The sequence below is a fragment of the Crinia signifera genome, chromosome 6 (genome assembly GCF_055691185.1).
Source record: "Crinia signifera chromosome 6, ASM5569118v1, whole genome shotgun sequence".
NCBI classification, from domain to species: Eukaryota; Metazoa; Chordata; class Amphibia; order Anura; family Myobatrachidae; genus Crinia; species Crinia signifera.
Window position 1 is genome coordinate 180,958,776 of NC_139222.1, and position 27,912 is coordinate 180,986,687.

General features: G+C 41.1%; 1 protein-coding gene across 11 annotated transcripts in view; it reads right to left on the minus strand.

Moving 5' to 3' along the window:
* The window catches only part of SHISA6 (shisa family member 6), a 353,649-nt gene that overhangs the window by 16,891 nt on the left and 308,846 nt on the right, over window positions 1-27,912 (minus strand). For 9 of the 11 annotated variants that reach the window (XM_083148330.1, XM_083148329.1, XM_083148328.1 and 6 more), the window contains 2 exons: window positions 24,983-25,045; window positions 10,455-10,607 (listed from right to left, as the gene is read on the minus strand). In XM_083148330.1, coding sequence (XP_083004456.1) covers window positions 10,455-10,607; window positions 24,983-25,045 — 216 coding nt within the window. The remainder of the gene's footprint in view (window positions 1-10,454; window positions 10,608-24,982; window positions 25,046-27,912) is intronic. The other 2 variants (XM_083148332.1, XM_083148331.1) reach the window with 1 other exon arrangement.

Here is a 27,912-nt window from a genome sequence, read left to right on the forward strand (position 1 = left end):
GTCTCAGCTTGCGGGAGCTGCTGTGGCGTGCGGCCCTGCCTTCGATGGTCGACGACCATCGAATGCAGGGGGCAGCTCCCACCATGGTGGAGGCGTACGCCCCACCATTTTTATGCGGATCGCCAGCCGTCCGTGTACGGACGGCCGTGGCGATCCGTCTCGTGGGCGGGGATTGGTTTGTGCGGCCGGAGCACCGTGTGCGGCTCCGGCCGCACCAACCAGAATAAGGGCCATATGCAATAAGGGAGAGCATTGACTGCTAAGGTATCCCTATGTTTGTGGAAGCTGTAGTAGTTACGCTGGCACCATGTTTTGTTTCATACTGTACATGACTGCAGCTCACTGCATATACATGCCCCAAAAAAGGCTAATGACATGCCTGCATTTTGGCTGCCACTCTCCTATAACTCCCTGTTAACACCTCCAAGCGGTCACTTCCATTGCAAGTGGGATCACAGGGGCACCTACATGTGAGTACACAGCATCACAGCACATGGGAAGTCTGCCAATTATCGCTCATTCATGTGAACATTGCTCATTGCATTCAAACATAAATTAGGCGCAATGTGTAGTAATTCTCTTGTTTGTTTGTAACACACTGAAAAATGTATTTAGCTATTGAAATCTGGAATGCCCCGCGCCTCTGTGTCTTAAAGTCAAACCATACCCACTGAGTGGTAACAGGGAGTAACTGTGTTCCATCAGTTGTAGTTGCACTCCTCGGAGCATCATACACATGCCACAGCATGTTAACCCCGGCTCAACACCATAACTTATTGAATGAGCTTCTCCAAGGTTCCCCATGTAGACCCGACTTTGCTGGAGAGTGTCTTGGAGGGAGCTATTGGCATATGCCTTCTACAGAAGATTCAACGTTGCCACGAATATTGAGGAGGTCACCACCCAGGTGCATGCTTGGTGGGCTGTTCGGGGTAGTAAGGTGTGGGTGGGTGGGGTTGCAGGGTGTGTGGTGGGCAAAGAGGGATATACTGTAGTAGGTGAGGAGGCAGAGTGAGAAGAGGTGAATGTGGGTGACGGGAAGTAGTTTGTGTGGTACTATTGTAGGCATTATGTGTAGAGGACACAATACTGTGGGCACTATTATATGTAAGGGGCAGTACTACTGTGTGCATTATGTATTGGGAGCACTAACATGGGCAATGTGTATAAGGGACACTTTGTGTGGTGTACCATGAATAAGGGTGAATACAATTGTTTTACTCTTTAGCATAATTTAAATTAAGGGTATTTTTGTGTAGCTACTCCACACTATTGAGTATGGGATGTACAGCACGAATTACAAATTTGTAGAGTGGTACCGAACACAACAGCACCAGTCTTGGGTCTGTCTAATGGAAGGGGGGGGGGATGTTGGCAGGGGAAATTAGTTCTACCATCTCTCAGGGATCACTTTAAGCCCTGTATAAAGGTTTTTTTGTGCACATGGAGAAGGTGTTTAATGTATATAGCATCACCACATGGATAATATAACTTGTGTACTCAACTCATTCAATACAGTAGTGATTGAAACATATAAAGGTTTCTGTGCATGTGTGGAAGATTTCTAGAGCAATTAAGCATAACCCACTCACACTCATATAAGATGTTCTTTCAAAACAAGGTTTATTTTTCTTTATTACCTCTTTGGCAACACATAATTAGTAGTCCAGGATAAAATGTCCATAAACAACTTATTGCTAAATATAAAAGACTAGTTACCAGCTCGTCAAAATTACAGAACATCATAACAGTAATTCCCACAGCCCAATTGGGAGATAGAGGCTGAGATTTTCTGTCTTTGCTGACTGATCTGATAATAAGAGCATATAACCATGATTTCCCCTGTTAGTTGGCGAAACCATTGTTCATACACACTGTACACTGTGATGCTCGAGAGACACTGTGGACCTGTCTGTGGTTACTGGTTTGGCGCTGGAAGGGAACTGGGAGTGTGGAAGCTGGCTGTGGTCTTCAACAGCCCCCCCCCCCCCCCACAAGGAGATTTGAATTTAGCAACGTCTGATGAGCAGGTGATGGCCACTTGCCCTGGTCACCAGAAGAGAGAGGTGATTACTGAATAAGATGATTATGAAGAATAACAGGAGATACAGAACCAAACTTGTAAAAAAAGACACTGAAGAGTAAAAGAACTTGGGAATAACCAGCAGACTGGACTGGATTGCTAGAAGGCAATTGAAGAAAAACAGAACCAGAACAGAAATAAAGACCAGATGAACTGAACTGGACTTGCCAGAACATAGGCTCTTTAACCAAAGCTAATGGAAATAGCCGAGGACAAGCATAAATCAGAACTGTTAAATACATTTCCTCCTCTGTTTTCACTAGGGAGAAGCAGTCAGTAGAATCAACAGGCACCTCAAAAGGGGCGAGCCCTGTAGAACTAAAATAGAATTCACCACGGAGGAGATCCACGGAGGTTTTGCAAAATAAAATAAAAATGATTAGGTCCAGATGAGGTTCACCCAAGGGTTGTGATCGAACTAAGAGAGGAGTTACCAAAGCTTTGGCATTACATTTTTGATAAATGTTTTTCATCTGGTATAGTTCCAAAGCACTGGAGATTATTGGAAGTATTGATACTTAAAAAAAGGAAAACCATATGACCCTGTAAAATTTAGAACTGTTAAGGACTGATCATGTGGAATTTATTTTGAGAGAATTTTAGGAGATGCTATCCAGGAATACTTAGAGAGAAATAATATAATTAGTGGTAATTAGCATGGGTTTATAAAGAATAGATTGCTCCAAACTAAAGTAGTACGTTTTTATGAGGAAGCTATCACAAACCTAGATAGTGGCAATGCTGCAGACGTCATCTATCTGAATTTTGCAAAGGCATTTGAAACTGTGCCACATAAGAGGCTGATTACTAAAATGGAGGATTGGGACTAAGGATTATTTTGTAACTGGGTAATATAGAGAACAGAGTGCATTTTCAAGATGGATACTAGTACTAAACAGAGTACCACAGGGTTCCGTGCTGGGACCTCTTCTATTTAACAGATTCATTAATGATATAAACAGAGTATTCATCTTTGCGGATGACACAAAATTGCACAGGGTGATTCCATGCTACAGATGGATTTAAGTAAACTAGATGAGTGGGTGGATAAAAGCAAAATGAGGTTCAATGTTGATAAATGTAAGGTTATGCATCTTGGAGATATAACAAGGGTGTGATTTATAATCTACATGGGGGTAGAATTGGGTAATTCAGAATTGAAACGTAGGAGTCAAAATTGACAACAAACTGTGGTGCAGTGCTCAGTGTCATGGTGCTGCTGCTTAGGACAACAGGATATTAGCCTGTATAAAAGGGGCATGGAAACTAGGGACGGCAATGTAATTACTGTATACCACTCTACAAGGCACTGGTTAGACCTCATCAGAAATTTGGAGTGCAATTCTGGGTCCCACATTACAGAAAAGAGAAAATCCAGAGAAAGGCAATCAAGCTAACAAAAAGGATGGATTCCTTAACTTCTGAGTAAAGTCTGGCCACATGAGTAATGTTTATGCTGGAAATGAGGTCTTTAAAAGGAGACATGCTTAACATGTACAAATATATCAGAGGGCAATATTATGAACTATCAAGCTCCCTCTTTGCGTTGAGGTTGGAGACTAGGACAGGTGGGCATGCGTTCAGACTAGAGGACAGAAGATTCCATACCCTTAGGAGGAAAGACTTTTTTAAGGTTAAGGCAGTAAAGGTATGGAACTCCCCTGCAGAAGAGGGAAGGAGGGAGGGCAGGCACAATGAATACATTTTAAAAAAGTTTGGACAAACATTTATTGTAAAACAAATTCAGGGGTACAACCCATAATCACCATTAGGCCAAGATTGAAAGTAAATAAATTAAAATGGGGATATCCCATCTAGACCATACACTGTAACGGGTCCTGTAAAAATGTTGAACTTGATGGGCATACATGTTTTTTCACCCTCAACCACTATGTTACTATGTTACTTGAATAATAGAACTGGATAATGACCAAACGGACTTGACCGGACATATTAGAAGATACTTTAGGGTGCAACAGAACTATATAATGACCCAAGGGATTGGACAAGTCTTGCTGGCAGATAATCAAGAATATTGGAACTGGGAAATGACCAGATGTACTGGACTGGAGTTGCTGGAAGACCCTTAACCACTTTGTTACTATGTTACCTCAACCACTATGTTACTATGTTACTTGAAGAATACTAGAACTCAATAATGACCAAACGGACTGGACCGGACATATTAGAATATACTTTAGAGAGCAACAGAGCTATATAATGACCGAAGGGATTGGACAAGTCTTGCTGGCAGATAATCAAGAATATTGGAACTGGGAAATTACCAGATGTACTGGACTGGAGTTGCTGGAAGACCATGAAGAATATCAGATCCATAGAATGAAAATAGAGACTGGACAACAGTTACTGGAAGGAGATGAAGATTTCCAGAACCAGATAATGACCAGATGGACTGGACCGGAGGTGCTGTAAGAGTAAAGAGCCGGAAAATACACTAGAAGCAAGGAGAAGCAAAGATAACTTATACATACAGTCAGACTGTGAATGTTGCACTAGGGATTGGTCCCAACAGTAAACACTCCTATATACCCAGGATTTTTAAGATACAGCAACCTAATTGGTCAGAGAAGTCATCTGACACAATCAAGATGACGGCACCCTTAGCTGGTCCTGATGGTAGCGAATCTGCCCAGACCAGCAAAATATCGGGCAATCCCCACCACAGCATACTGCCAACTCTTGGTGACAGAAGTCCCTCTGAGGAGACCCTGCCCAAGCACCCTGAGTAAGCAATGGGGCTCTCGGTTCCCCTGCGGGTGTGATATGACATACATAATACAAGCCAAGAACTTGATTATTGCCAAATTGGTCATATATATATATATATATATATATATATATATATATATATATATAGTATCTCCAAAATAATAGACGTCACTCCGGGGCTTCGTGCAAAAACAATTTCTTTTACTTAGTGTCTACGGTCAACGCCGTTTCGATTACCACTCGTCATCAGGACCAGGTCCTGATGACGAGTGGTAATCGAAACGGCGTTGACCGTAGACACTAAGTAAAATAAATTGTTTTTGCACGAAGCCCCGGAGTGACGTCTATTATTTTGGAGATACTATACACACTGGCTTTAAAACCAGCGGAGGAAGGCACCCGGGCAATCTACCTGTTATAAGCGAGGAGTGCCGGACACTAGTTGGACTGTATATATATATATATATATATATATATATATATATATATATATATATATATATATACAAAGCAAGGTTCCCCACGGAGAACAAGCACGTCACTGCAGCAATTTCTTATGAAGAAAGATGTTTATTGAGCCTTTATTGAGATGTTTATTGAGAGGCTCAATAAACATCTTTCTTCATAAGAAATTGCTGCAGTGACGTGCTTGTTCTCCGTGGGGAACCTTGCTTTGTATCGTATCCTTGCAAAGGCACGCAGCATCGATGCTTTGATTGTGGGAGTGCCGGTCCGACACACGCTATATATATATATATATATATATATATATATATATATATAGTGTGAACTTAGCGGTAGGATCAGTATTTCAGTTCCAAAATCGACTCTTAGTAGACTTTACTTTTCATAACAAAAAAGCTTAGCTTCCATTATACAGATTTTATATTTCTGCTATATAAACAAACTACAACAACAATAATAAATAATAACAAACAGAAAGCTTCCCAGAAACAGGAATAAACACCCACCAGTTACTTACATGCTATGCCACAAACATGTTTATATTAAGAGACAGCTGCACAACCCTTTTGTTCTTGCCCAATGATCTGAACTGCCGACAAATCACAACGATTTGAATACGGTCGAGAAGGAAAAGACGCTATATTTAGAGAGTTCTTCTAGCAACACCTGAAAATGTAACCTAACGTACTTCTGCCAGATACCACCCACACCGCCTATAAGGCTGAAGGGTCTTCAGTGCACTTAGGAATCAACAATATTTCTAAATTTACTGTAGCTTGATTAATCTCATCTCACTCTGACACAAGAAAATGCAAAACAAAAAATCTAACAACAATGTAAGCTAAAGAAAAGATGAATAAGTGAATGGAAGTTGCATATTTATGACATTTCCTAGCAACAGGACACTATGTGTGGGTAGGGACATAATCACACTGGTGAAAAGTCTTTGCTTTAATGATTTTGCCATCTTGTTCATGTGGAAATTTGCTAAGAGTACGTTTCTGTGGAGGTTTATATTTTGACTGTAATTAAACACTGTTTTTGCCTTGAAGAAAATACAATAATATTGCCTATTTGTTTTTAATAAAACTAGTTATATAACCTGGCTCCATTCGGGGGGGAGTCAGTGATAATGGTAGCTGGTTACCTAGGATTCAGATTTTATTAACATACTGTATAGGGAAGGGGTGGAGGTTTTTTGGAAAATGTGTTATACGTGCTGATTTAGCCATCTTTTTTTTCAAATTGTGTGTCATGGAAGCATTTCTACCTGCCAAGAGCAGTGGGCTCTCCTCCTCTAGGTTCCAGATTGTGAAGGCCACAACTGAGGAGGGAAGGGGGGGGGGGGTGTACCCCTGTTTCTGCTGACTTTCTGAAAGCAGTGCACAAGACCCCAGACACATAACAATAACACAAACAAACAAGCAAACAGATTCTCATTTATTAGATGTATAGATAGATGTAAACTTAATTCTGACTTCATCAGTGAAAAATGGAAGATGGATTTCCCTTAAATAAATAGACCTTTGTCTACAACATGAATATATTATTACTAGAGATGCAGAGTTTCAGATTTACTTGGTTCTTTTTGCATCCAAATGGCTATGCAAAGCACTTGAAAGCAGATAGCCAATAAGATGGTATTCTGAGGTCCAGGTAAACTGGACCCGCTCATCTCTAATTATTCACTATGTCATATATGGTATTACTAAATACTTACACAAAATAGTATAATGATAAATAAAGAGTAACAGTCATAGGGGTGCGCAGCACATTTTATTAGGGGGTGCACCATCAAGGGGGTGTGCCTAGTACCACCTATTGGGCACGTCTAACACCACCCACTGGGTGTGTCTAACACCACCAATCAGTCGTGTCTACCATCATCTATTGGCACTCGCTACAATATAAAACGTCTCTCAGCCACACCATAATCTCCAGTCAATTTAGGCACCGTCCTACAAAACACAGGATTGTTGCACATTATTTATCATTTGTCCTGTGAAGTACAAGTTTCTGCAACCATACAATGCAATAATGATGTCTATAAGGGTCTTGGTACTAGATATATTTTTATAAGCATACTTTTAAATAAAGGTTTATATAAGGTGATCCAATGTTCATTAGCACTCAGACTAAGAAAACACATCTCAGTGATATTATTTTTCAGTGAATATGGGTTAAAGCAATGATTGTCAAACTCATTTCTAAAGCACCAGAACAGTTTATAGTTTACAGTTTAAAGGATTGCCATACCTAGGCATATGGGACTTAATTAGTACCGCAGTCTATTTAATTTAATCATTTGTACTTAGAGTCCCTTGAGGACCTGATTTTGGGAAACCCTGGCTAAACCCACAAATGGCTGTCCTTTTGTTTACTTAGTGCTGAAGTTCCTTTGTGATTTAAACACTTTTCTATAAACTATCAAGCTACACTGACTGTTGGTTCATAGCTCATAAAAATCTACTTTTACTATAAATTACTGAAAGGTGCTCTTTTATTTAAATTCTTAGTTATTACTTCTAGAATTTCCCATCTGGATCTCTTAACATCTAGCTGAAAAATATTAGTTCTTTAGTTATTTGTGTTGCTGAATATACGAGGAGGAAATATTTATTGCCTCTTTCCAAATAAGACTGAGTCAAAGCTGTATAATTTCCTTTTGCCTTTCTATGGGAAATATTGCTTTATATGCAAAAGGAATTAGCCGGTATATTAAAGATACCCTTCTAGAGTGAGTCAAATCATTACTCAGTCCCGTTTCCTAATGCCAGACTTAATAGTCGTCATGGAAATTGAGTGGTCTTGTGTATTCATTCATACATATGCAATGCCAGTTATCAGCACCACACGCTGACAGTGATAAATCCTTCTGTTCTAGAAGAGTCCTGTGTTCTCTGCAGATAGGGTGTGTCACAGAAAAATGTGAAATTTGTTTCTTGCTTAACCAGTTGAACAGTAAATTATAAGAACTGGCATGCATGTGAAGATGATGGGAGATGAGAAAAAACTCTTTAGTGAGAGTTATGAGAAATGTAATGTTTCTTATAGCCAGTAAAATAAAGTACAGTCCAGTGTAGGATGTGGGCAACTAGGGCCCACCAGGGGGAAGATGCATGCAATGTTAGGGACCCATTCTCAGGGGTCCCCCATGGTGGTTTGGCTAACCATTATAGAATGCATGATCTGAGCACTTGATAAATATATAAATGCTGCTAACCTGTGTTTGATCATGTAGCAGATTAATAAAAGCAATACACTGTAGAAATATACTATAGTCCTGTGCAGTATAATGTGTGATTTATGTGCACAGTCTGAAACATGATCCCTAGAGGAGAGGGTGGGCCACCCAGGCTGGAGAGGACAGCTGGGGGTTTACCCTGTACCTCTGTGGGCCAGTCAATTCTGTACAAGGGTAAGTCCCTTCACTGGCCTAAAACCATATATGTTTTCCAAATACCATCTCATCTGAAATAGTTTGTATTACATTTGAAGTCTATTTATTCCACTCCATAATTTGTTAACACATAGGTTTCTCCCTATTTAGTCTAGTGAGTGACCTGTTGCAGGAGTAACCTCATTTAGCGCAGGATGCACTAAAGGGGAAATGCATCCCAAGTGCAGAGAGTAACCCCAGCTTTCCTCTCCACAATAGACTTTGAGAGGGATCCAATCGGGTCCATCCCAGCACCCTCCACCCCCCTTGCAGTCACTGCATCCCTATCCACATTGGTAGAGAGACTTCCAGGGCTGTTACTGGGAAATTAAGTGATTAGAGTTTAGTACTGATATCAGAATCAGAAAATCATAGTGGTAGTTACCATATAGACAGGAGCGGTTTCAAACATACAAACATACAATAAAACTGTTTGGACAAGGCAAACTCCACTGAGTATTCTGTTTCTTAAAAAACTTTATTATGATGACATTCATAGGAAGTGACCAACAATTAGGAAAGTTTTCCCAGGACTCTAGGGGACTGTTTCAGAATTTTTCCAGTTTGAATAGTAGGGTATCCAGAGGTGGATGGGCCATAGACCCTACATGGAAGATTCCCGGTAAGGGCAATGCACCTATGTGGCCACCTGCCAGCCAGTGCCTTTTTTGGGGGGATGTAGCCCCACCCCCTTCTATCTCCCACATAGACAACTGTTGCTGGTTTCCAGAATACCTGATGCTCCATATACTCATCTATGGCAGGTGTCTATCTATATGCATTGTGACATTTGTTAAAAGGACAAGAGTGTGTGCTATATGGGGTTGTAACACTTTCTGGTATTCAAGGTATTATGGTAATGAGTTACTTGTCTGCTTGATGGGGGTTTTGGGATCTGTGGTCAGTATCAATGGGGGGGGGGGGGGGTATTATTTGAAATGTGCAGGTTTGTGGTTTGTCACAGGAGCGTAAAGGTCTGGGGGCCACTATACCACCAAGAATATTGAAATAAACAGCTTCGATACAGGTGTAGCGAGGTATCGATCCTGTCTATATTGATGTTAGGTCCGCCTTAATTTAATTTAAGAGGCCAGGTCTACAAATTTTATTCAGGTACACTTTTAGGTCTGAATCCACCCCTGAGGGTATCTATAAAATAACGAGTTCTGATGTTTTAGGTAGAATGTTCAAGCATTTTTATGAAGTTATTACAGTAGTACTGACTTCCCAGCAATGTTCCCTCTAACTTTTCGAAGGCTGTGTGCGGCAAAAGATTTTGGCTGTGCAACTTTGGAAGGAAATTTAAATTTTTGTGCGTCACTTATATATAACTGGAAAATTACGTTCAGCATTTGTGTTAACTTTACATCAAAATGATATTAAACATTTAAACATTCAAAACACAGCACACAATGTAGTTAATGGGTGAAACACACATTAATTGAGTCCACAACTGCAAAAAGGGACCACTGCTGCTTTGTGCGCTCTGTTGTAATGTCTGTGCGCACACTTGTCGAGTTGTGTGCGCGCGCACGTGCGCACAGCTTAGAGGGAACACTGCTTCCCAGTGGTATAATGATATAAAGCTAAGCATCGTATATGTGAATTTCACAAAGTCATAGAGACACAATATGGCGATGAGGCTGAAAAGTGCATGAAATGCATCAGCACCTTATTGCTCATCCAGTAACACAAAATATAGGCCAAAGCAATGGGAATGAAATGAAGTACACCTACTTAATTTTTTGAGAGAAGAATATTTACTTGGATTAGTCTTCACAGCTGACTCGTAGGATGGAGGGAGATGGGAGAGGTTCTGAAATGATCGGGAGAAAGACAAATCATACGGCTCAGTTGCGGAGGTAAGGATGTTGTTCATGCGTGGTTTTTCTGGAAGAAGAAGGAAAGGTTGTTACCATCTCAGATCGTCATGATCCTTATCTTTAATAGACCAATATCCACCATTAAAATGTATGTAATACAGACTACAGTTGTAAATATTTGGCTAGTATTAGTAATGTAGCTAAGGATAGCTGTGCCCATCAGCATTTGCTAATGAGTCAAAGCCCATCGATTTTCTCTTGCTACAGTCACATTCATTAAGATCTGGGTTCTAGTTCAGAACATGGGATCCCCTGGGTTAGCATAACTAAACTGCTTCAGAAAATCATTGAACTTGTTGAGAATGTTAAAACATTTGCTCTTGCAGGCACGCTTTACTCACCACACCTCAAGCTCAGTGTCTCGCTTTGCTCACTACAAGTTACTATTGGTAATATATGCCCATATGGATAGTGTTCTGGGACAAGGCGGGCCAATGTTCTAAACTTGAGCCAAGACCTGTTCTAAACATACTACTCCCAACACTGCAAAACAACAAAGCCATCTATAGCACAACCTGTAGCTTAACATTAGATACATACATTTTATCAGCAATTAAATAATGTACTGTAATAATCACATGTGAAATAAGGGTCAAACCAACTATTGTAAACATGGCTTTGCTTTTATATATGCAGAGGCGTCACTATCCCTGATGACATCCAGTGCAGACATTAAAGATCCAGACCGGGAGTTGTGAAAAGGGGGTGTGGCCTCATGTGAGGGGTGTAACTCAGTGGTAGATGTGTGACTTTGCAGCTCGAACACCCTTTTTCAGTGCTCCTGTTATGTAGGAGATGAGTGCTGCCCCCAGAGAGTGCTGTCGGTGCAGGGTCAGCTTTACACAGTGGCAAGAACTGCGTGCTGTACATATTGTTGTAGTGTATCACCTGGCTCCTGTCACTAAGCAGGAGCTGGCATTCTGGTGTCATCCCTCGGCGGGTGACACCTCGATGTGGCAAACACCCCCAAGTGATGGCACTGTATATAATGTAATGTCATTTTCTGCTACTTGATGTTATGTGATGCTTTAGTAATGTGATGTGTAATGTAATGTCATGTGATGCTTTAGTAATGGAACCAGAGAGAAACACTCTCACAAGATAGCTTTATTAGGACAGGGTTCACTCCAGTATTTTCTTTACATATTAATTTTAGTAAATTTGAGCAGGTTGCATTTCCTATTCCAAGTATGGAAAATGTGATCTGGAATGCAATTTTAAGGGCTTGAAGAAGGACTTTGATATTGTCCCTGTGCGACAACACCCATTTTAAATTTACATTTGAGTAAATTTAATATTGATAAATATGTCCATTGTAACATCTGAGGTTTAGTCTGACCTGATCTGGCATATGTCTCCGGGCTGGAGTGAAACGGAAACATGGAGGCTTGATAACATTCTTTCCCTCCTGGGAAAATTTGAGCATGGAGCCGGAAAGGCATTGCCTGAAGCATAATAATATGCTAATAATAATAACAACAGTTCAGGAGTGGAGAAAGGTGAGTTCCGTGATAACGAGTCACAGTCTATGGGAAGAACACTGGGGAACATCTGGGACCGGAGCTGACACTTGGAATCATCTGGAACCAAAGGAGCTGGAACCAAAGAAGATAATATATCGGCTGGAAATGATGGTGACTATCAATGATGGGAACGATGCTATTGGCAGCTCAGTATTCAGAGCAGAAGTGAATGTGCACCAGGGGTGACGGATGATGCTACTACCAATGATGAATTGATATTGGCAAGTAAAAGTGATGGTAAGTAAAAACACCATGGGTAGTACATACTGAGGTGGTAGAAGGCAGGCACTGAAGGTGAAGACCACTGGTGATAGGTAGAAATGGTGGCACCAATTGTGACAGGTATCGATGGTGAGCTGTATCAATAATAAGAGTATATTGGTTGGGACCGATGGAAGTTAGGAATTGGTTGGAACAGAAGAAGACAGGCGGTGCACCAGGATGGAAACTTGCACCAAGTTCTCTACAAAGAGTGATTTCCATAGTAGCTTTGCAAAGGAGCTAGGCTGAGGACATCATTGCACCGGTGATTTGATGTGAGTGATCTTCTGATTTTTTTTATAGGAACCAGTGCCAGATGATAGGCTGCTATGGTCAGCTGACAATCCAGAAGTGCATGATTGGCTGTGGAATGATCATGTGCCAGAATCCAAGATGGCTGCACCCATGTTTGAATCATGGCAGGCCAGTGGCCTTTAATAATGGCGGAGGAGTGGAGTGTTGTAAGGGGCTGTGACTTGTATCCACTAGTGACAGAGAGGCACACTGTACAGTGGCAGTGTGAACAAAGTTGAGTGATCGCTGGGAAGGCAGGCTGATCACCAATCTCCCTATTGTCTGTGAACAGTGCAAGCGAAAGCTGCGAAAGACTGGACAAGCAGTAAAAATGAGTCTCTGATAACCAAATCATGAAAATGTAAAATGGGCACAGGTGTTTGCGCAGGTGTATTATAATGCAGTGTGGCACAGCAGTTCACTCAGTAAGATGCATTTGGATCATCTACTACCCACTTGGTGGTGGTGGTGGAGGGGAGTTTCATGCTAAATTATACATCCAAAAGTGGTGCTAGACATCCACTAGGTGTATTATTACCCTAAAATGCTTAAATAGGATATACAATAGATGGTTAAGTGGTTAAAGTAGGTTTTGAAATCATTTGTCTACTTCAGCATATAACTTGTACATGTGTCCAGCATATGCCTAGTCTCAATACACCATGATGCATAATTCAACTGGAGCAAATGAGTTGTGCTCTAGCACTCTGCATCTTTTGATGTAAACTAGTCTTTGATGCAATGCACCAGGAGAATGAATAATATAATATACAACACTTGCATATCTGTGTGTGACTAAGTCTGTGGGCCTGATTCAGACCTGATTACAACTTTAATAATGACTCTGGGTAGATAACTGCCACCTAGACAGAAAGAAAGCCTGCCCTGTGCAAATCTGTGAGAGAATTGCAAAAATTGACTGCTAAGAAAGAATCTGTGTTCTTCACTCATATTGAACTTTCGTGCATTCAGTATTGATATTTGGTGGAGCCCTTTGGTCTTTGCAACGCTCCAGCAGTTTTACAAGAGTTTGTAAATTTAATTTTCAGAGACGTATTATATCAATGTTTGGTTGTCTGCTTAGACGATATACTTATCTTTTCAAGGAATCTGAATTCACATCGAGAACAAGTCCGTAAGGTCCTGAGGCGTCTCCGAGAGAATCATCTGTTTTGCAAGTTAGAAAAATGTACTTTTGAAGTATTCACTATTCCCTTCCTAGGATACATCATCTCAGGGCAACAGCTACAAATGGATCCTGTCAAAGTTCAAGCCATCATGGACTAGGCCCTCCCTGTCTCCCTGAAAGGAATACAGCGCTTCCTTGACTTTGCCAATTTCTATAGAAAATTCATTAAGAACTTTTCCTCTATTGTCGCACCTATTACTTCCCTAACCAGAAAAGGAGCTGATCCTTCTGTGTGGCCTCCAGATGCTACCTATGCTTGCACGACCCTGAAGGAGGCCTTCATGTCAGCTCCAATCCTTCATTAACCCGACCTTAGCCGTCACTTTCTAGTTGAAAGCCATTGGGGTAGGGGCTGTTCTTTTCCAAGTTTTCGAAGACATCAAGTCTCATCCATGTGCCTTTTATTAATGAAGATTCACTCAAGCTGAACTGAACTATTCTATTGGCGAGAAAGAACTCTAAGCTAGCTCTGACTGAGTGTTATCTGTTGGAGGGGGCTCATCATCCTTTTACAATCATTACGGATCACAAGAACCTTCTTTATTTACAGACGGCACGCTGTCTCAATCCGAGAAAAGCAAGATGGGCTTTTTTCTTCTCCAGATGTTCCTTCAAGTTAACCTTTCATCCTGGGACTGCAAACCAAAAGGCAGATGCTCTCTCCAGATCTCTTCAAGCCAACGACTCCTCTGATTCTATTGAAGAATAATTTATTATTGATCCAAACTCTTTTGCAGTTAGCCACATCACTCCCAATCCGCCCATAGGAGAGATGTTTCGAAGGAAAAAACACCTGGGCCCACTCCTCATCTTTTATGGGTCATGCCGGTACCCTCAAGACACTGGTAAATAAGACCCTCAAGTTCAATGGTCTTATTGGTGGCCAGTTTAAGAAAGATGTAACAGAATTCATTGCAGCTTGTTCTAAGTGTGCGCAACATAAAAGCCCACAAAGGTCTCCAGTGGGCCTTCTGCACCCATTACCGATCCCGCAAAAACCCTGGACACATATCTCTATGGACTTTTTGTAACAGATTTACATATCATTTTTCTCCCCTGCGTATCATCTACAGACTGACGGTCAGACTGAGAGAGTCAACCAAGACTTTTTTGAGAACCTTCATGTCCTCTCAAGAAGATTGGTCAGATTACCTTCCCTTCGCAAAATTCGCTCATAACAATTTATACCATTCTTCCACCAATTCTACCCCTTTCTTCATAAAGTATGGAAACCATCCTAGAGTGACTTGTTTTTCTCCATTTCCTGCTCTAGAATTACCAGCTGCAGATTCTGCTTTATGACAGTTCTCTAACATGTGGAAACAAATTCACAAGTCTATGCAAAACCTTGCCAGATATAAATCCTTCGCTGACAGATAATGGAGAGCAGTCTGGATATCCACTCGAAACCTCAGATTCAAGATTCCAACCAAGAAATTTGCCCCAAGATTTATGGGTCCATATCCTATTGAGAAGGTTCTCAAACCTGTTACCTATAAGATTAAATGACCCTCTTATTTTCAAATTCCTAATGCTTTCCACATTTTGCTACTAAAGCCTCTAGTATTAAATTGCAGTCAAGCAGCTCTGCCAAAGCCTCATGAGATTCATGTTTCCCAAAGTGAAGACTTCAAGGTACGCAAAATCATGGATTCCCGTAGAAGGTACTGTATGGTTGCCTTCATTACCTGGTAGATTAGAAGGGGTATGGCCCTGAAGAGCAATCTCAACCCACAGTCTTCGCAGTATAACTTCAAGCCACAGTCTTTACATTATCACTTCAAGCCACACTCTTTGCAATATAACTTCAAGCCACAGTCTCTGCAGTGTAATTTCAAGTCACATTCTTCGCAGTGTTTCTTCTTTAAAGCTACAGATACCAGTTCTGCTCCAAGACTGCAATCCATTGTATACTACAGTCCTTGTCTTTCAAGCTTCAACCATGGTCTCCTAAGTCTCAATGACAAATACTTTATTCTTCTCTATTCATTAGAGACTATTACTACTGAAGTTCCTATCTTCAAAATATTATTTTGCATTGTATTGCAGAATTCATAATTAAAGCCTTTCAAGCATTCTTCAGTATCCTTTGCATTCTTCCACATGAATAGACATTACATTCGACCTCCAAGTTTCCATCCTCCAAATCGCCCCTCAGTTCCCCAGAACTCACCAATTCCCTCATCCCGGCCTAGTGTGACACATAGCAGTCTCAAAGAAAGTTGTAGTTTGATTGACAGGAAGCTAGAGTTTAGGGGTGGAAACATGGCATTTTCTGGGTGAGTTTATGACAATGCAGACATGCCCAGGCATCTTTTGGGTCGGTCCATGATGTCAATGATGACAACTTCCAGCCTGGTTCTTTAGCAGATTTGTGGAAGCTCTAGACTGGCGCAGATCAAAAAAACTATTAGATGGTTCAGTTTTCACGAATGGATCTTTGAATATCTCACTATTTGCGATGCATTCACAATTAGGCAAGGGACATCTTTTCATTCTGTCTGGGCAGCGGTTTTCTGCTCGCAGTCTACTGCAAATCTTTGATTAGTGATCCATGATGAATTAGACCCCATGTACACTATGATTTCTCTCTGTTTCTAAAAGCCAAGGATTCCATTTTAAAAAATGGAAAGAAAAGCACTGCTTGTTCCTAATTTCACCTCTCTATTATACTGATCAGCTTGTACAATATCCATTGCTCCACCAACAAGAAACAGCACATTTTTAAACAATATGGAGTCTATTCAGGGCTGGTATAAGGCTTCTCAGCACCCAAGGCAAAACCTCAACCTACTGAATGGCAACCTCAAGTACAACAAGGATGCCTTCTTCATGGACAGCCTTAGTTGTGTTATAGGCAGACTCGTGGTGCCTCCCTAGATCCAGAAGCCCGAGACAGCTGCCAAATGATAGGGCTGGTCCTGGTTCTGATTACTGAGCCTTGGTAAAGTGGGCGGAGATAAGAAAGTTCCACCTAACCAGCTCCTGTAATTTTTCACTCAAAGCCTATAAAATGGCAGATGGAGACTCCTAAGATCCACTCCAGTTCTATGCTATCTGACTGGGGTTTAAATCTATGTGTTCTTTTGCCTGAATGTGACAGCTCCTTCCTATATACACATACCTCCCAACTGTCACGATTACAGCGGGACAGTCCCGATTTTCGGGTCCTGTCCCGCTGTCCCACCCGCGGCAGGCATTGTCCCGCTGCGGGGGTGGCAGTTGGGAGACCCCCAATCTAATAGAATAGACTGCACATCATCTATTCTCATATGAAAATGAGGTTGCGGCTAATTACCATAAGCCAAGCCCTCATTTACATACACCCCGCCCCCTTTTCGGGGCAGTTGGGAGGTATGTATACAGTATATCTGAATAACACAGTTTCACCTATCTATATACTGTAACAAAAGACTGCCGACTGGAGTAAGAGAAGAGTCTTTTCAAAACACAGATAGCAAACCTCTATTACTTTGCCATAATATACAGTACAGTACTATTAATATCCTCACTGACTTTTAATGTTTCAAATACTATCACATTATTTAAACTGTGTTAAAACCAACCATCACCCTCAAAAAGAAAAGTATTGGGCATGTCACAGGGAGCATCTTGTACATAAATATAATTTTAAGAAAAATAGCAGCTGTTTGTATTTGCCAGCAGTCATACATCTGAGCACTCAAGCTTCATTTTCATATTTTATTTATATTTATAGTTTCAAAAGCAAATTCCACAGCGGGAGGTGTATGTTCTGCAGGCGACTCCAGTATTTGAAGAGCTGGGGTCACTGTCAATCACCCATGTTAGTTTTAATTGCCTGAAATACTAATTGAAGTCTGCAGCAATCCTAGCGACTGAGTCATCTTCATTCTTCCAGGAAAAGATAAGAATCATTTTCAAAACTGTTCCACAAAAAATTTAATTTGGTCCAAATGTGATAGGGTGTGAGAATCAGAAATTGAGAGATTTTAGGAGAGTTTTCCCATTTTTTTTAAAGCAGCAATCATTTACATGGCAAAACAGTTTGATTTTGCCATTTAAATGACTGCCACTTTAATAAATGGGAAAACGCTCCTAAAATCTCTTACTTTCTGATTCTCACACCCTATTACATTTGTCCCTTTGTCTCAGTCTGCACTGCTCTACAAATTTTGCATGTTACGTGAGTAATATTTCAGCATCATTGTTCCAAGTCCGATTCGACATCTCCACACCGTGGAATCAAATTAATGTTGCCCTAGCGCATCACAAAGACAGCAATCTCTATAGCAGCGTAACTAAAACCTCATGGGTCCCGTAGCAAAATACTAAAAGCCCCCCTCCACCAGGGACAATGTCGGAGAGAGAGAGAAGTAGCGACTTTGGCTGGGAGAGATGGATGGAAAAACAGCCAAGGGGAGAGAGAAAAAGGAACAGCGAGGGGTAGAGGGAGATAAAGAGTCACAAAATACATAATTGTGCAATACTGTAATAATTATCAAATAAATATGTTACATTTATTATGCTCTTATGTTGCCTCAGAAAACCCCTCCGCCCTCCTGCCACTGAAGGGATGAAATGTAAAGGGAACAAAAGTTGGGGAGTTGGGGATGACAAAGGGTTTGACACAATATCACAGCACCAGCACGGATGGGACTCCAGTGCTCAGCGTTATAGGCCCCGTCCACTGACTGCAAGTCTCGCGGTCAGTGGACGAGGCCTCTAACGCTGAGCGCTGGAATCCTGAACATGCTGCTGCCATTGCCCTGATAGTTCCAATCAATTATCCTACTCCTTACCTTCCCCAGTCTTACTCTCCTACCCTGTCCCGCTCCTCTCACCCATCTAGCTCCTCTTGGTGGCCCCCTCTAGTGCTCCTCTTCCCGCTGATTGTTCTCAGTGCCGCATGGGAAGAGCAGGCTGGGGGGTCAAGTTCCTCCATTTCCATGACCCCTCCATGCTCCTGCATGTCACTGACACGCTGTCTGCTGCTCTGGTGTGAGCAGCCTTTGAGACAGCTTGGGCCCCATAGCAGCTGCATGCCCTGCATCCTTGGCAGTTATACCACTACTTTGTGGTATGAAGTTCAAATCCTGTGTGCAGCCTCCTCCCTTTGGGTCCCCCTCCTCTCTGCAGTGCTGCCCATAGCTATAGAGGCTAAGCACTAGAGTGCTCAGACTCTATTGCGCATGCTCAGACCTCTGGAAAAATTGCACGGCAGCTGCTGCCTTCATTGTGGGACTCCAGAAGGTAAGTATAAAAAAATGGGTGCAGTGTGTGCGGTGTGGGCCCCTCTGGGACTCAGGGGCCCATGTGCACAGCACATATTACTCCCATTATAAATATGCCACTGACCATGACTCTGCACTTCAGTGACAATATTGCTCATCTCTACACTGAGGCAATGCTACTGTATATCAGAAACGTTATTCTACTAAGGAAAAACTCACCTGCACACAGTACAGATGTAGCCATGCTCATCATGGCTCCTACATGTGACACATATGCCGCAATACAAGCATGTGGGTTCGCCTTTGTCGCATCCTCGGCCATTAACTCAATGTGCCGCAGATGTCCTATATCTGTAGGTCAATGGTCTCTCTATAACAGGGGTTCTCAAACTATTTTCCTTTAGGATAAACAATTTTTTAGGATATGACCTGAAATGGCGCGTTGCTGCCTAAGAGATGTACTCGACCCTGGTTATCACCCGAATAACCCTCCAGATATCAAATATACAAAAACAATGGGGATTTCCAAGTCTCTGGCGCAAAAGTTTGAATGAAGTGAGTCTGAAGTTCTGCTATCTTCAGATGTCTTCCCACTCTCTCAAAATATTTTCAGTTGTGTGTGTTTGGAAAAGAAGACAAAAAGGATCAAAAGTTACATTCACTATATCCCAAAAAGAATGATGTGTGATAGATGGATATAAATGGATGGGCGTACCCCCACTCACGGTAAGTAGCGAGGTGTACAGGCACGTAGCAGTTTCTTTTCTTTTCCTCTCTTGTCTCCTTTTCGTATATCTTCTCCTCTGTGATTAATTTTCTCTTTGGTATTTCTCCGTGAAAAAAGTGGAAGTAAAAACTATGGGTTAGCGATTAAATCTAACAGGTTTTTCTTTGAAGACACCCCATGTGCATCAGATATAAGGAATGGTGATGATCAGTGGTGATCGTACCTTACTCACCCAAGGATAGAGCAAGATACATATGTAAAGGTATCTTTTTTAGATGTCGTCGTGTCAATCAAGAAAGTAAAATTTTGTGCGTACCGCACTTACGTGAGAAGAAGCTGGGTATATACCCGTAGCGTGTTCTTTTCTTGTGTATGGTTATGTCTCACCCTGAGACCAGATTTCCTCAAGTGAAGGTGTTGAAAGGGATAAAAATATTTATTATATTAGTGAATGCGTATTTATTTAGTGTTTTGTACTTTTTTACATTAAAGGTGAGAATAAGTCATCTGTGCCTTTTAATAATTAGAGGTGAAGATGGGGGTACTAAGGGCGTACCGTGACTCACACTTTGATGTGTGGGGAAACACCCATAAAGGTTTCTTTTACAGAGAATAACTGCCTCCACCACGTATTGTGCTCATGAATCCTGATATATACCCAAAATTCTTTGGTCCAAAGGGTAGAGAAAATGCGTACCAAAACTTACAGGAATGTAAGCTTTCACCGCCTATAACAGTTTCTTTAGCCTTAGACGATTTCCTTTATAAGGAACGACTGCCTCCACCACGTGTTGTGCTCATAAATCTTAAATGGTATATACCCAAGTTTACTCCATAAGGTAGAGAATATGCGTACCAAAACTTACAGAAGTGTAAGCTTTCACCGCTTATAACGTTTTCTTTGCTTTAAATAGTGGTCGGTTAGGGACCGGTATCCTATTTTCTCCTAACAATGGAAAGATCATAACAATATCCACAAGACAATGTCCTCATAACAATGTCCACAAGAAGACCGATTGTGTTGGAGCCAAGGAAAAGATTTAAAAAATGTCTTTATTACACCTTAGAAAAAATCAATAAAATGTCCTCCATCCCAACAATGGAAAGATCATCACAATATCCACAAGGAGATCCACAAAAAATTCACAATAAAATCCAAGAATTCAAAAAAAATGAAAAAAATAAAAATAAAAAATGAAAAAATTTTTAAATACATACAAAATGTCCGGAAAAAGTCAAGGATTGCTGCTCACTCTCCACAGAATAGTCGACGCGTTTCGGTGTCTAGGAACACCTTTTTCAAGACCACATGTCTTGAAAAAGGTGTTCCTATACACCGAAACGCGTCGACTATTCTGTGGAGAGTGAGCAGCCATCCTTGACTTTTTCCGGACATTTTGTATGTATTTTAAATTTTTTTCATTTTTTATTTTTATTTTTTTAATTTTTTTTGAATTCTTGGATTTTATTGTGAATTTTTTGTGGATCTCCTTGTGGATATTGTGATGATCTTTCCATTGTTGGGATGGAGGACATTTTATTGATTTTTTCTAAGGTGTAATAAAGACATTTTTTAAATCTTTTCCTTGGCTCCAACACAATCGGTCTTCTTGTGGACATTGTTATGAGGACATTGTCTTGTAGATATTGTTATGATCTTTCCATTGTTAGGAGAAAATAGGATACCGGTCCCTAACCGACCACTATTTAAAGCAAAGAAACCGTTATAAGCGGTGAAAGCTTACACTTCTGTAAGTTTTGGTACGCATATTCTCTACCTTATGGAGTAAACTTGGGTATATACCATTTAAGATTTATGAGCACAACACGTGGTGGAGGCAGTCGTTCCTTATAAAGGAAATCGTCTAAGGCTAAAGAAACTGTTATAGGCGGTGAAAGCTTACATTCCTGTAAGTTTTGGTACGCATTTTCTCTACCCTTTGGACCAAAGAATTTTGGGTATATATCAGGATTCATGAGCACAATACGTGGTGGAGGCAGTTATTCTCTGTAAAAGAAACCTTTATGGGTGTTTCCCCACACATCAAAGTGTGAGTCACGGTACGCCCTTAGTACCCCCATCTTCACCTCTAATTATTAAAAGGCACAGATGACTTATTCTCACCTTTAATGTAAAAAAGTACAAAACACTAAATAAATACGCATTCACTAATATAATAAATATTTTTATCCCTTTCAACACCTTCACTTGAGGAAATCTGGTCTCAGGGTGAGACATAACCATACACAAGAAAAGAACACGCTACGGGTATATACCCAGCTTCTTCTCACGTAAGTGCGGTACGCACAAAATTTTACTTTCTTGATTGACACGACGACATCTAAAAAAGATACCTTTACATATGTATCTTGCTCTATCCTTGGGTGAGTAAGGTACGATCACCACTGATCATCACCATTCCTTATATCTGATGCACATGGGGTGTCTTCAAAGAAAAACCTGTTAGATTTAATCGCTAACCCATAGTTTTTACTTCCACTTTTTTCACGGAGAAATACCAAAGAGAAAATTAATCACAGAGGAGAAGATATACGAAAAGGAGACAAGAGAGGAAAAGAAAAGAAACTGCTACGTGCCTGTACACCTCGCTACTTACCGTGAGTGGGGGTACGCCCATCCATTTATATCCATCTATCACACATCATTCTTTTTGGGATATAGTGAATGTAACTTTTGATCCTTTTTGTCTTCTTTTCCAAACACACACAACTGAAAATATTTTGAGAGAGTGGGAAGACATCTGAAGATAGCAGAACTTCAGACTCACTTCATTCAAACTTTTGCGCCAGAGACTTGGAAATCCCCATTGTTTTTGTATATTTGATATTTTCCTTTAGGACCTCACTAGACAATGCAAATGATTGCAGGATCCCAGCAGGTTACAGTAGACTGGTCACCATATATATGTGGTCAACAGACCACACATGCATGGATCCTTGGATTACTGATTGAAAGATTAGAAAAGTCATGAGCCTGAAGGTCAGCAACATGAAGTCGTGACCCCATGCTGAGATGGTCGCAACCCACTTTGGGGTCAGGACTCACAGTTTGAAAGCTGCTGCTCTATAAAAAGCTGATACTTTGTTAAACAGATCAGAGATGTAAGGCCTTATGAAGAGTCTGGTGTAGTGACAATGTTGGGTGCAGTGGATCAATATTTTCCATCTGTGCATGCATCTGTGTTGCACTGCGCATGTGTCCCTATTTTGTCCCTACAGAGTTCATGTACACTGCTATATGCATGGCGATGTGACTGTGACAGCGGGATAGCTAACCAGAAGCATAAAGATATTGCGGGAAATTTAATAGGATGAGAGATTCAGAAAGTGAGAATTTGGTAACAAATCTCCAGTTTTTTAAAGCGGAAATCATTTACACTGCAAAACAGTTTGATTTTGAAGTATAAATGATATGCAAGTTTTGATAGAGTGACCGGTGGAGCCATCTCCTTACACATTTGGATACACGATCTTACAGAACTCCAGTGAAGGATGTAGTAGCAGCATTTTTATAAAGTGGCAGAGGTGACTGTGACAAAAGAAGCAACCAAGGCTGCGGCTTTATCCAACTAAGAATGAAATATATGTGGGGTGCTTTGAGGAGCTGTACTGTGAGGGGTTCCATGTTATGAAGGGTGTTGTATTGTGATGGGTGCTGTGAACTGTTGGTCCGTTGATAGAGGGTGGGGTTAAAATGAAGTAATTCTAATGGAATTCCATAACTTTGACTCCTCCATAGGACCTTTGATTCCTGGCATTACATTTCCCAACCTGCCCACTTCACTGGTAAGTGGGTGGAATGCTTGGAAAACCACCCAGTATAATGGGGGTCCCAGGGACAGAAAAACCACAGCGGAATCGCAGACATTCCAGGAAAGTAGGTAAGGAACAGTAGGCAGAGTGATAAGAGAAGACACGGATGCACATGTCTGCACTCTGATCTCATTTCTGGCACATGTACCATGTTGCCAAAATAGCTCTCAAACTATTGGAAGAAAAGAAAGAACTGTACAGGTGATGCCGGAAGAAGCACTTCTTATTCAATATCCACCATAGTTCTCAGTAGTGTCTATTGCATATCTGACAATCAGGCTGTCCAAAGCAAGATTTGGGGAAATAACTTTGGCCCCACACTCTCCGGGGCATTTGCTCCAGGATGGGCGGGCAGGAGGCAGACGCAGGAATCCATACAGCGCTTCATCGGGGGCATGCCCACAAAAATGGTAGGCATTCACATAGAAATGCTGGGCATACCCCTTTGAATTCAGGCATGTCGATACCCACTTGGGGTGGGCGGCTGACATCAGAAGACATCAGCGCCCGCCCCGCATTTGGGCCATCTACAGCCAGAATAAAAGTCAGTCTAAAATTACTTTTATTAGCGAAGGGAGCTACCATCGATTGAGTTGTCTTCTGTGCGGCTGCATGTTAGTGAGCGGATTTAGGAGGCAGGGAGGGAAGGCGTTCTGTGCAGCGGCATTCACCTTCTCGCTAGGCATAGAATAAATGCAGTCTAGCAAGCAGGTCTGAATCAGGCCCTTAAGGCCTATATACGGTAAAATTATTGGATGCAATTTGGACTAGATCTAGTCCAAATTAGATCCAATAATTGTACCGTGTATGGGCACCATTAGTCCTAGAAGCACACAACAATCCGCGAAATCTCAAGGTCATAAAAAACAAAATAATCACTATAATCTCCTGTCATTCTGAATCATTATGAGTTCATCAGAACATATAGAAGTTCCTCCAGCATCCCCTAAAACACGACGTTCTGTGGAACACCTACAGTATCTCTCCACTACCTTAAACTCCAAGTAGTGGGCATTTCACAAGGAATATCCATCCTCTATTAATATTAACAACTGTCATAGTCTCTAAAGATGTCCATAAACGTTACAGTTATTGTATACAATATTGTATACAGTATCGCATCTCATCGCATCTTGGTTTTACGATGAGATGAGATCTAGTACAAAAAGTATGTGCAGAACATACTTTTTGTACTAGATCTCATCTCATCTCATCGCAAAACTGAGATGCGATATTGTATACAATATTGTATACAATAATTGTAACATGTATGGGCACCTTAAGAATATCTCAGTGACTACATTTATAAGAGACGATTCTGATTCTTGTAAACTCACTTACCATTTGTGGGCGTCTGGGAGGCATTGTTGAGCACAAGGTGGTTGTAATTTTGCTGATGATCACCTAAAATAGAATCATAAAAATAAGTGTCAGTAAATAAGGCATTTTTAAAAAAAAAATTGGTCATAATATATAGGATATAAAACCATGACAAGTATAATAATTAGGTCATACACTGGTATGTGACTGAAAGTGAATTTGTGCCCCACTCATGTTTCATACAGTCCTTTAGAAACATATGTTCCAGACATAGACCTGATTTTTAGTGGCTAAGGACTTCCATAAGTAAGTGATAGACTTCATGAAAGGGAATCCATAGTCTTTGGACCCAAGGCCAATTATGCTAAGCAGCCCCATCTCACACTGATAAACTGCCAGTTAAACCTGTGTCATGTGTCAGTGTTAAAGGGTTAGTATCTAGGTCTTAAACCTGGTCATTACCATGGTTATTCCTGGGTCTGTGCTGGATTATGCTGTGATGTGTAGAGTTACTCAACCTGGGTTATGTGTAACCTTCATGAGCCTGTAACTTCCACTCTTAATAGTTCCAAAGGCAGACAGTTGCAGTGTGAAAGGTGACGACACGGGAATAGCCTGGATCCAACTGGTGTGTGTGCAAAATGGGTTTGAGTAGTAACATAAGATGAAACTGTGTTGATAAACCTGGATCATACACGCGATTTTGGTGTAAAGCGGTATATTAAGATGGTGGCCAGAAAAAGGTTGAGGTCAGGGCTGACAAAACGGAGTTAAAGTCAGCATAATCCAAGCTTTAATTAAATAAAAATGTAAGTTTTATGTCCTAGAACACTGCTTAGTTTAGCATCATTTATAGCTTAAATGAATCATGAGCGTGAGAGGATGTATGTAATGTCTTTATTACACTTGGCACTCTTGCACATTTAAAGCAGTTTTTTTACATTGTTTAAAGTAAGTCTAGAAATACGCTGCAGCACATGAAACGAGTCCCAATAAAATAACAGGCTAGACCTGAGCTCCAACAGCTCAAAGCTGCTGCAGAGTCAAGTCCTTGTGTCCACTTCAAGGTCACAAGTAAAATTCCCTCCTCTGTACATTGCTATTACAGCATTCCTGCTCTGCAAAATCACAAATCACTTTCACATATCTCTAAAAACCAGCACCGATGAGCCTTCACTGTATTTTGCATAACTCCTGCCATTGGGACAAACTGACACAGATGCTTCCATCCACGCATGTTGCCATATTGTTCCACAAAATTTTGGTTTGGAGGAAAGATAGGCACAGTATGCTACAAGGGGATCTTATCTACAATTTTGATCGGGGGTGGTTAATCAACGTTAACAAAGTCGATACCGAAAGGTCAACAACAATGGAAAAAGATTAACACAAGCAAAAGGTCAACTTGAGTTTTTCAATTATCAACATCTTTGCATGTGGACCCCAAATTAGTTTACTATTAATGCACTGTGTCCCCATGCATGTCTCGCTTTGCTTGCCATGTTACGGGACAGGTATACCACTCCAGTCAATGTGAATGGTAAAGTATGAAAAACTTCAAAAAATTTAAATAATCCCTAAAAACTTATGTCAACCTTTTTATGGGTCGGCCATAACCACGTTGACCTTTTGCTTGTGTCAATGTTTATTACCATGTCGACCACATGGTTTTGGCCGCAGGGAGCCTGAGGACGGTGGCAGGCAGGGAGATAGAAGTCTCCCTGCCTGCCCCAGAACGTTTGTGGGGGGGAGGTGGGCTCCCCGGGTGCCAGGCAGCACAGGCTGCCCCCCCGAGGGTGCCAGCAGGGGACCGCGTATATTCACTACACCCGATCATGAATATGTAATGATCGGGTGAAGTGAATATATAAATATCTAATGAGCGGCTCGGCTCCGGCCCCCTGCTGGCTGCTCTGTGTAAAAAAAAATAATAAAAAAATATATATATTTTTTAAATTAAATATATATTCATGTGCTTACAGCACATGAATAAAAATAGCATGCCCCTCCTCAGAATAAAATTCCAGATTTTTTGACACCAATTGTAAAAAACAAAACACTTTATTTTAAAAGTTCACATTCCACTTCACCATAAAAAGATAGCGATTGCTACTCGGTGAATCATGGCGAAAAAAACCTTGAAATGTATTCGCCATCTGGTCATTGAATAGGGTGATTCACCGTTTCAGTCAGAAATTCGCCTTACAGCACAAAATCGCCATAAAAACCTGGCGAATCAGGCTCATTGAATACCGCCCTATATATCAGTCATCCAGATACCATTTTGTGCATGTGTAAAACCAATTACTGTGCAGACAATGTGGCCGCCAAGCACCTTTAGTACACTGGGAGTGGTTATTTGCTAGACCAGTGGTTCCCAAACTTGAAATGTAGAAAAAATATAAAATGAAGTAGATTGTGTTTATGTCATCCTTAGTTTCAGTTATGTGATGAGTGACAGGATTCACTTCTGATTGTCCACATATGTTATGAATGGCTGCCACCAGCATTAGTTTTATCTATAACATTGACCATAAATTATTTAAATTGGTTCTGGACCACCAACCTGAGGCACCCCTACAAGTGTCCGAGGCACCCCAGGGTTTGGGAACCACTGTGCTAGACCATCGCAGCACATGCGCAGTGTAAGTTAGGCTCATGTACAGACTGCTGATGGTTGCTGAACTATGAAAATGTGAAAAAAAATGAGTTTGTGTAAATCTCTGAATAAGGCCCAGAGTCCCAGCAATGCGAGCAACCCCGATCTCCTAGGATTTTACTTGGTAACAGGACTAGCACTGGGGTTGCTCATGTGGCTGCTGTGAGGCCTGGTGGTGAGGAAAACATAGTGATATTTGTCCAGTACAAACACCACCTCTCTGTTTTAATGAACCCATTACCCAACGTCTGCTATAGTGCCCATCGACTGAGTGTTACCTCCATAATATTAT